Here is a 9,630-nt window from a genome sequence, read left to right as displayed (position 1 = left end):
ATATACCATATTTCTTCATTATTTAAGTAATGCTAGGAGGCTTTGAGTAGCTTTGGGTCATTAGGTGAACAGAATCTCCAATAGATGGGGCGAGAGTCGCGCTATCTCTCGCCCGAGCGAGAGTCGAAACTTATTTTAGAATTGATATATCTTTGTCCTCCAACAAGATATATTTCCTTTGGTGCACTCACAATAACGAGCATATCTCTGTCTTTCTGAAGGCATATAATATTTTAGGCTTTATAAGCGTATCTTTGTTAATTACACACTATATTGGCAAGTGCGTAGGCTTCTGCATTCCATGACCGACAAGCTACTGAATGCCACTATAAAAACGTATGTGTCTTCACTTGAGCTTTATATATGTCTATGTTAAAGTATTTAAAATGAAGCTTATATTTCTATCTTTCTTGAGACATATAAAACATATGTGTTTATTAACGAATTTACGTGAAATAAGCATTGTTCTGAGAGAGAGTTGCTCTGTCGATCAGTCTGTGCGGGGTCGGAGCTCGGCGATTATTAAAACACATGTATCTTCATTAGAACTTTATATATATCTATGGTAAAGTATTTAAAATGAAGCTTATATTTCTATCTTTCTCAACACATATAAAAACATTTGCGTTTATTAACGAATTTACGTGAAATAAGCATTGTTCTGAGAGTTACTCCGTTGTTCGATCTGTGCGGGATCGGAGCTCGCCGATTAGAAAAATACACGTATCTTCGCTTTAAATATGCCCATGGTAAGGCATTTAAAATGAAGATTATGTTTCTATCTTTCTTGAGACGTATAAAAATCTTACGTTTATTAACGATTCTGCGTGAAATAAGCATTGTTCTGAGATGAATATTGCGGATTTCCGGCTCTACGAACGATGAAAAATGCAACTTTTATACAACTACAAATATCTTTAGTTTTACTTTAAATTTTGTCCTGGAAGAGTTTTCATATATAGATCCAGTTTCTGCCGTTCTTCTGACATAAAAAGACCTTTGGTTTAATAAGTTATTAAGATGTTTTCAACAATATTACTAGGGCGTTCACCGATTCTAACATGGGCGACCCTTTTGGAAACGCAACACATGGGTTGACCTGATTGATATATGGGTCAGATTCCATTAAGGTTCGGAACATAAACATCAGAGGTCCACGGTTATTCAACACCCTCCCAGCGAGCATAAGAAATACAGGTATTGCTGGAACAACCGTAGACGACATCTAGAGAAAACCAGATAATTTTCTCCAAGGAGTGCCGGACCAACCAGGCTGTGGTGGATGTGGGGGCCTGCGGGCCACTCCAAGCTACAGTCTAGTGGACCAAACTCTCACAAGTCAGTCCTTGCCACAGGTCGGGCTTGGGGAGTAGAACTCCCAGAACCCCATCAAACAGGCATCAAGCAGATCTAGGAGTTGATATCACACCAAACCTGTCTCCTGAAGCCCACACCAAAAGAATAACATCGGCGGCATATGCGAGGCTGGCAAATATCGGAACTGCCTTCAGAAACCTTCTGTAAGGAAACATTAAGAACCTTGTATTCCACATATGTAAGGCCAGTCTTGGAGTATGTGGCCCCAGCATGGAGCCCATACCTTGTCAAGCGCAAAACGAAGCTGGAAAAAGTTCATAGGTATGCCACTAGGCTAATCCCAGAACCGAGAGGCAAGAGTTACGAGGAAAGGCTGAGGGAACTGCACCTCGCATCACTGAAAGACAGAAGAGCTTGGGGAGACATGATCACCACATACAGAATTCTCAGGGAAACTGATAGGGTGGACAAGGATGTATTATTAACACGAGTGGTACATGCACAAGGGGGACACAGGTGGAAGCGGAGTACCCAAATGAGCCACAAGAGACATTATAAAGAACTTTTTCGGTCAGAGTTAGTAAATGGAATGCACTAGGAAGTGATGTGGTGGAGGCCGACTCCATTCATAGTTTCAAATGTAGATATGATAGAGCTTGAGAAGCTCAGGAATCTGTACACCAGTACAGAGGCAGAACCAAATAGCCAAAGCTCAAACTCCTGCAAGCACAACTAGGCGAGTAAGGTGAAAATCAAGAACAGGAATTTGAGGCCAGAGGTGACAATCCGACCGCCAGCACATCAGTTCAAAATCTGGAGAGGTGGGCTGCCGGTTTACCCGAGCGGGGGCCAGGTTCTGGCTCGCAGTCCTCGGCAGGCAAAGGACTCCTGTGACTGCTGACCCCAAACTAGTATAGCACCATATCAGTTCGGATAACTTCAGGAAGCAGACGGGGCTCCTCACAGAAAATATATTTGCTGTGTAATGGATAATTATTATGCAAGATAAAGTATCAACTTTTCATATGATAACAATTCAATCCAAAATTAAGAACTTTAACACAACAGAAACAATTAAAAATTGTCATGATATTCTCTTTATTATGGGCACTTGGTATTGATACATTACTATAATTTATATATATATATTTATATATACTGTATAGTGTGTGTGTATCGTTCATTAATACATAATGAAACAGACTATATTACACTGTGTTGGTTACCTGAATTGGCTGTGTAACACCAAAAAAGGCTAGAAATAACAATCTTTAAGACATTACAACAGACTTTTGAAATTAAGAATTAAGATTAATCATTAATAAGAACTTATACTCTTAGTAACACTTAAAAGGTTTCATGACCAAGTATATTCTAAATAAATAATATCACCAGAGATTAGAAAAACTCACACTAAAACTCCTAACTAAAACTGTGTCATACTGGCCCACAGCCTTAGGCCTTGCACAAGAGTATGTACATAACATATCACTTGGGTTATAATCAATGAGTAGGTGGCAGTCTAGGGATTATAATGCTAAAATTTAAGAAATGCCCTTTCAACATTAACATCACTTGACTTGCAGGTTTTAAAAGTTTAGTATCTCCAGAATTAAGAATTATAAGAATGCCTTTAATTACCAGTGGGAACAGAAACCTTGCAGTGTTGAGAAACCAAATGCTGGTCAAATTTATCAGGCAGGCTTTCAGCATTTCATGCTATAACCCTAAAATCTTTCCAGAATAACAGGATACCTGCAGGAACAAAAACAAATAAAGCTGTCTAATATCTGACAAACTTTTCAATAACTCAAGCCCAAAAATACAGACCTCTATTACAGTTTTAAGTGAAATTTGGTATTACAGCCATAACCAAACACTGCTTTGAAGTTATGCAATTTCAAAGTTTCATAATTCAAAGTGAACACAATCACAAGTCAGTCAACTTGTGAAAAGCAAATATTTGTTTTAAATCGTACTAAACAAATCACACAAGATAATACTGTCGAGTTGGTATATGAAGTTTAGTTCACTGTTAACTATGCATGTTTGCATACTTAAGTACAGAACTGAAGATTGCAATATTGTACCAAACAATTTGATACATGTACTGTAATTAGTAACAATAGACAAGATTCATGATTACTCCATAGAAAAGTATTTTCCTTGCATAAACAAATAGTAATTTAGCTTGGATTTTCACCAATATACTGTTGATATTTGTATTAAAAAAAAATATACATAAATGGTATGTATGCTTGCTAATATAGAGCAAAACATAGATTTTAGAAATTTTTTCAATAATTAAAGATTAAAATAATTTTACGAGTTTAATTTACTTGTGAGTAGTGTGGGAGGGAGCGAGTTTGCAATGAAATATTAAAGAATAAAACCCAATTGATGCATCACTAATTAGAACCCTGCCAATCCTAGAGGTATTAGCAATATGGCAAAAGGATTAGATAAAGTAAATAATAGCTATTAACTCTAGGTTAGTTCTCTGGTGCATTTGCTCACCCAGCACATTACAAGTTTCTGGATGGTTTGTCTGAGGGAATTTAAATAGCCCAGAGTACTAATACAGAGTTAAAATGACTGATTATCAACCATTTCCAGTATTATATATAAATAATAAATTGATAATGTAAAAATAACTAAATATTTAGAAACATTTAAAGATCTAGATAAAGGTTCACCAAAATATCTAATGATCAACTTCCAAAACAGGGAACTGTGTTACTTTTACAACCTTCTAAATACCAAAGCCCATATTTGCACATGGAAAATATTAGTCTCGAGCCATAATTTACTGGTAATGATTGCTACACTTCTGTATTCCCTCTATACTTCTTGCATTCTCATTTTCCCTCCAACGTAAACTTCCCCTGCTTGCAGCAGCTGAAAACTTAATTAATTCATGACAGTTGAATCTTATTGTATATACAGTAAAGTACTTACTTTTCAAACCCATAGGGTTAAGACAGAATAGGTGCACCAAACATAAGAAACTTAACCTGCTAATCCTCATGACACAATTCAATCCGACACATCAGTGCTATGCCCATTTCTTGACGGAAAATGCTGCTTAAGCTGCAGCCTTGGGGCCAGTGACATATAACAACATGTTTTTTCTAAATTTGAGGTTTAATTTCACATTACACATTGTTTAATTACACAAAATATAATTGTCAATGAACACTGTACAATACTGAAAACATGTTTAGCAAATATAACCCTGAATGACTACAACCTTTACTACAGTAGTAAAGGAAGTCCATGCTATGCTAATAATTAGAATGCAAAAATATATGTAACAAATTAAGAACGGCAAGCCCACTACCAGTTCATATAAGATAAATCTTGTCAATGTTTGTACAATGACGAATCCACATGACAATGAAACTGCCAATAATTATACAAAAAGGAACTGTCTTGTTTGGATGGGCTGTAAATAATGATTTTTTCACACACTCAAAGGTTATTTCTTCAGATTTCGCAGCAGTGTGCCTTCCTACTCCAGTTTTTCCCAAAAGATAAAAAATACAAAAAAGCTACGGTACTTAAGATACTAAAATGTGCATCTCTAAATATATTTATGTTCTAGGGCACTAATGAGAGAATGTTAAATGGTGATATAATGAGAAGCAATGAAATTGAAGACTAGAATATAAATTCACCCTAATTAAATTTTTTAAAAAATTTTTTGCCATAAAAAAAAAAAAAAAAAAAAAAAGACTGCCAGTGATACAAGACTGTTAATACTATTCCACGCAGCAATGTGAAACCCGCCTGCACAATATTTAGCCAAGACAGCTAGAACAAGTTAAACACTCATCGAGTTAACTGGCTGTGACTATTAGTTGGTTAATAACATACTCAACATTCCATACATTAAAGCTTTTCCTTAATGCATACATAAAGAACTAAGAACAAAAATAAATATTATACAATTTTCACCTCGGGTGCTGTATTTTAGTAAATACTGTAATAATAATAATTATATGAAGCTCACCTCAGAGACTTTGGTAAATCACAGAAAATAAATCTTACCTTTCTAATTAAATATCAATTGATTTTTATTGTGCTTTAATGCATCTGTAGAATGAATAAGTTAAATTTATAGGGAAAATAGTGAGGGTATAAAACTGGAATTATATACCCTGAAAATACACAACCAATACACAGCTGATATCTACTGATATTCTAGTTGACAAGAAAGCACAAAGGAAAATTATAAGGGGAAGGGGAGGTTTCTATATGTAAATCAAATTCCTCTGACAAAGAGTAACTGAAACACAATGTAATTACTTTTGTTCTCTTGGCATTATGAATAGCTTGTAAATTATTTATATAAAAAAAAAAATAAAGTTATCTATAATATACTCCATTTTGAAAGAACATGCTACTCATGTTGAAAAGATTTGTCTATAATGGTAATGTTTTTCCCAGAACTCTGTATGCAAATATTTACTGTAACGGTTACAGTATATGAAAATACAGATCAACATGATCACACACACTTCACATTTTCTGCAACTCTGAAAACATAATGTCAACAAGTCAAAACGTATTCCAGCTACATGTTAGCGATGCCATCTACCCTAAGTAAATTCTTGGCTCTAACGCTGAAACAAATGGTGAATTGCATATAAAATTTATAAATGTTGTTAATGCACTTTAAGGACTATTTGATGGCTAATGTGTCCCGCAATATACAAAGTCATTAATTGACAATGGCATATAATGTAGTATAGATATCAAGAATTTTTGTAACTAGATTCAGACTGAATTTCTCAATGAAAAATGAGGAGAGTTTTTGTTTTCCAATTTTGTAGTAGATAGAGAACAGTCACATTTTTATTTATAGTACCATACTGTACTGTTGTGTACAGTACTGTACTGCAGAGAAGCTATAGTGAAAACAAAGACTCTAGGCCATGCCATCTTCATACTGGATGCTATTTACTAGAAATTACTAACAATTTAGTGAAAATATATTCAGTATTTTGATGATATCATGTATATTAAAAATAGATATTCATACAATTAAATTTGCTTTTGGATAGTGGCACTTATAAAACAGAATTATGGCATGCTTAGTTGTAAATCCATACCACCTGTTTGTTTGTAACATGAACTAAAATATATGGAGTTGTCAATCTAGACGATAAGGTAACAAGCATTTGCACTCGCTTCATACCCGTGCTGCCACTTATGTAATACAGTAACTGATAATTGAGCTCGTGAAATATTAAATCTAGCTCAGTTTGCATCACAGAAGATGCAAGTCAAACTTTAAGAACCTGTATCCTCATAATAATCTAGACATCATATTATTTTTATTAATATATATTTTCTTTCATTTTCTACCAGTTTTGTACTCTTCATTATTAAGGACAAACTATTAAGATTTATGCATCCAAATTGTTCCACAAAGAAACAATTGTTATAGAGTTAAGTCGGAAGCTGGTGTCCTAAATAATAAAGATTCTGAAAGATTTAGTAAAAGAATGGAAGTACTGGTGTGTTTAGTTTTATGCTATTGTCCAAGTTCTAATAACAATTAAAAGTCAACACAGGAGATACACAGTACTGTATATGATGAAAGACTTGAGCCCATTGACGTTCGCCTGGATGCATCTTTGTATAATCATCAGTGCAAGAGCCTGACAAATGCTAACTGACCTAGAACAATACGTTCTTAAAAAAATTCTGATTGGAAAAACTCTTACTCAGATACCATGTGATCAAATTTCAGTTTTCAAAAATAATTAGGTTTTAAACAGCAAATATGATACAACACAACACTCATGGGGTAACTTACCAAGATAAAAAATCTATTTATAGACAATGTTTATTTGGCAAACCCAGATGCTAATTGATTGCTTTGGCTACAATTGCTTATTCTTTTTCACATAATGTTCTTTTTATATGTATGTGGAAGAACCCTCAAGATGTACACCACAAGCAGAACAATCCTTAGCATTTCTCTCATTAATGAGTGTGCACTGGGGGCATTGTCTTCCCCCTGAAATGAGAGGTTTAGCTTCTGGGCCTGGCATGCGTGACTTTCCACACATGTCACAAGCCGATCGACTTTTGTCGTTCAAAAACGTACAGGTGCTGCAGGACCATGGTATTTCAGGTAAACTGTCTCGTAGAGGCAGAGGTTCTCTAGCTTGGGAGATTGTTGTAGTGATGCTGGCCTGCTGAAGAGTAGGGACTGTTGTTGTAGAGTGAGAGGTCTCTGATGGTAACTCCTGCCTAGAGTGAGAGCCCTTACTGCTCATACTTAAACTGCGCGGTGAAGAAGAACTGCTGACATTATTTTTGTTACTTAGGTCTAATCTATTTTCTGTCCTAATCAAGTTGCTGGTCTTCTTTAATATGGGTTTTCTATCCTCATAATCATCACTGTCCTGGGGAGCTGTCTCAAAGCCTGCAGAAATATTGTCATACAGGCTATTCCTTTTGGTAAGATTTGGGAAGATGTCAGGACCAGCACCATGAGATATTGAATGAGAACTTTTACTGGAACTGGAGGGTCTTTCTACTCTCTCTCGAGTTTCATTAAGAGCAAGAGCCTGCAGAGCTTGGTTGATTGATAATGGCTTACTCTTTGTCACATCTTTCTTGTTGTTCAAGTTATTGTTCTTCCCTTGGGTTATTGCTTCAGGATAAAGATTTTGTCGTGTTATTTGGTGGAGAATGTCACCACGGTCACCAATGTCTTTATTGTAACCTCTCTTCTCAAGTCCCCGATACACAAAATCCCAAGTTTCCCAAGAGCTGGCACCTTGATCATTAGGAGTGCTCAGATTAGTCGAGTTCCTATTTGGATCCTTCACAATAGAAAGAGTAGCTTCTAGATGTTCATCCAAGGTACCTGCCTGGAACACTTCAGGGGGAGGCGGCGGAGGTGGGCAGGACTCCGAGTTTTCTAAGGGAGGTAGAACACGACTGCTTGCTAAAGTGGCTTTAGAACTTCGTTTATGTGGCAATACCTGAAATAATAATTAATAATTAATAGGAACAGCATTCTACACCATTATTTGTAGTGCAGTGAGCTAATTGCAAAATATTGTGAATAAGTTTGATAGTGTGTGCAAGGAAAGAATGTTAAAGGTCAGTGAAGGAAAATATATGTTCATGAGGTCTGAGAGATAGACATGGGAGCTCATGAATTTTGTGGATCCATATAGTGGCAAAAATAAGAAATTGAACTGTAATTTCAAAACAGGATTAGAGATATTGGAATTTGGAGTCGGTTTCATACACTTGGCAGATAGTGTTAACTAAAAAGAGTATGGAAGGTGCAGGTGCAGTTTAGCATATATTTCAGATGCACAGTCAACAGCTATTAATACTCAAGTTACCTACATCAGGAAAAGATACTACACAGATAGAAAGGCTCAATAATGCAGCTTAAAATTAGAAACTTAACAAATAGCACATCTAATGGGGAAGCAAGGGAGAGCGACCACTTCACCCAAGCAAATGTGTCAAAAGTGGCGCCCTTAAAAAAAAAATTGTAACTCTTTTAGTTCAAGTGTGCAATAAAAGTCAAATATCATTAGTTCTGGGAGAAGCCCTTTGTGGCTCACTGAAGCTACTATATACTGATAGGGTACTATCTACTAATCACATCAGACGTGGAATTCTATAGGCACTGGCGGAGCTGCTGCAGCTTATGTTCAGGGTCAATACTACCTCGGCTCCGTGTTGCAACCTGTTTTGCACATTGTTTCACTCCGGCATGCTTGGTCTCTGGACTGTGGTCTTGCATTTCTCTCTTCCTCTTATTTTATGGTCTCCTCTTCAGTTCGTGATTGTTTCTTTAAATCTTTGTTTTGGTTTCTCTTGCTGCTGATTGTTGGGTTGGAGAGCTTCATGCTCTCCTCATATTTTATTCTTTCTTTATTATGCACCCCATACCCATCCCATGGGAAGTGGTGGAAAGGGTTACAGAGGCACATAATCAATTCAGGAACTGAACCCCATAGTTCATTTAGCTAAGCAAGTGACAATCTTTTGAAGCTAGTTACACAATTGTCAATTGTTAATGTTACATACACAAATATATACAATCATTTACACAAATGCAGTGGAACCTTGAGTGATGAGCGGCTCCAACTACGAGCATTTCGAGTAACGAGCAAACCACTCGCCGAAATTTGCCTCGAATGACGAGCTTCCGCACTATTAACCTTTAAGCTGCTAAGGGGTCCTGAGGAGATTTACACCCCCTGTGTGCAAGAAAAAAAATTCTAAATTTTTTTTATCTGCCACACACAGTGAGGCTACCTCAATTCT

General features: G+C 36.2%; 1 protein-coding gene across 6 annotated transcripts in view; it reads right to left on the bottom strand.

Annotated features, from left to right (window-relative positions):
- Window positions 1–2,396: 2,396 nt before the first annotated feature.
- tamo (PUB and ZnF_RBZ domain-containing protein tamozhennic) overlaps window positions 2,397–9,630 on the bottom strand; it is a 34,557-nt gene continuing 27,323 nt past the window's right edge. For all 6 annotated transcript variants that reach the window (XM_069334504.1, XM_045743298.2, XM_045743297.2 and 3 more), the window contains exon 8: window positions 2,397–8,321. In XM_069334504.1, coding sequence (XP_069190605.1) covers window positions 7,245–8,321 — 1,077 coding nt within the window. In that variant the 3' untranslated portion in view covers window positions 2,397–7,244. The remainder of the gene's footprint in view (window positions 8,322–9,630) is intronic.

The sequence above is a fragment of the Procambarus clarkii genome, chromosome 31 (assembly GCF_040958095.1).
Source record: "Procambarus clarkii isolate CNS0578487 chromosome 31, FALCON_Pclarkii_2.0, whole genome shotgun sequence".
NCBI lineage: Eukaryota > Metazoa > Arthropoda > Malacostraca > Decapoda > Cambaridae > Procambarus > Procambarus clarkii.
This window is presented reverse-complemented; position numbering and strand designations above follow the sequence as displayed.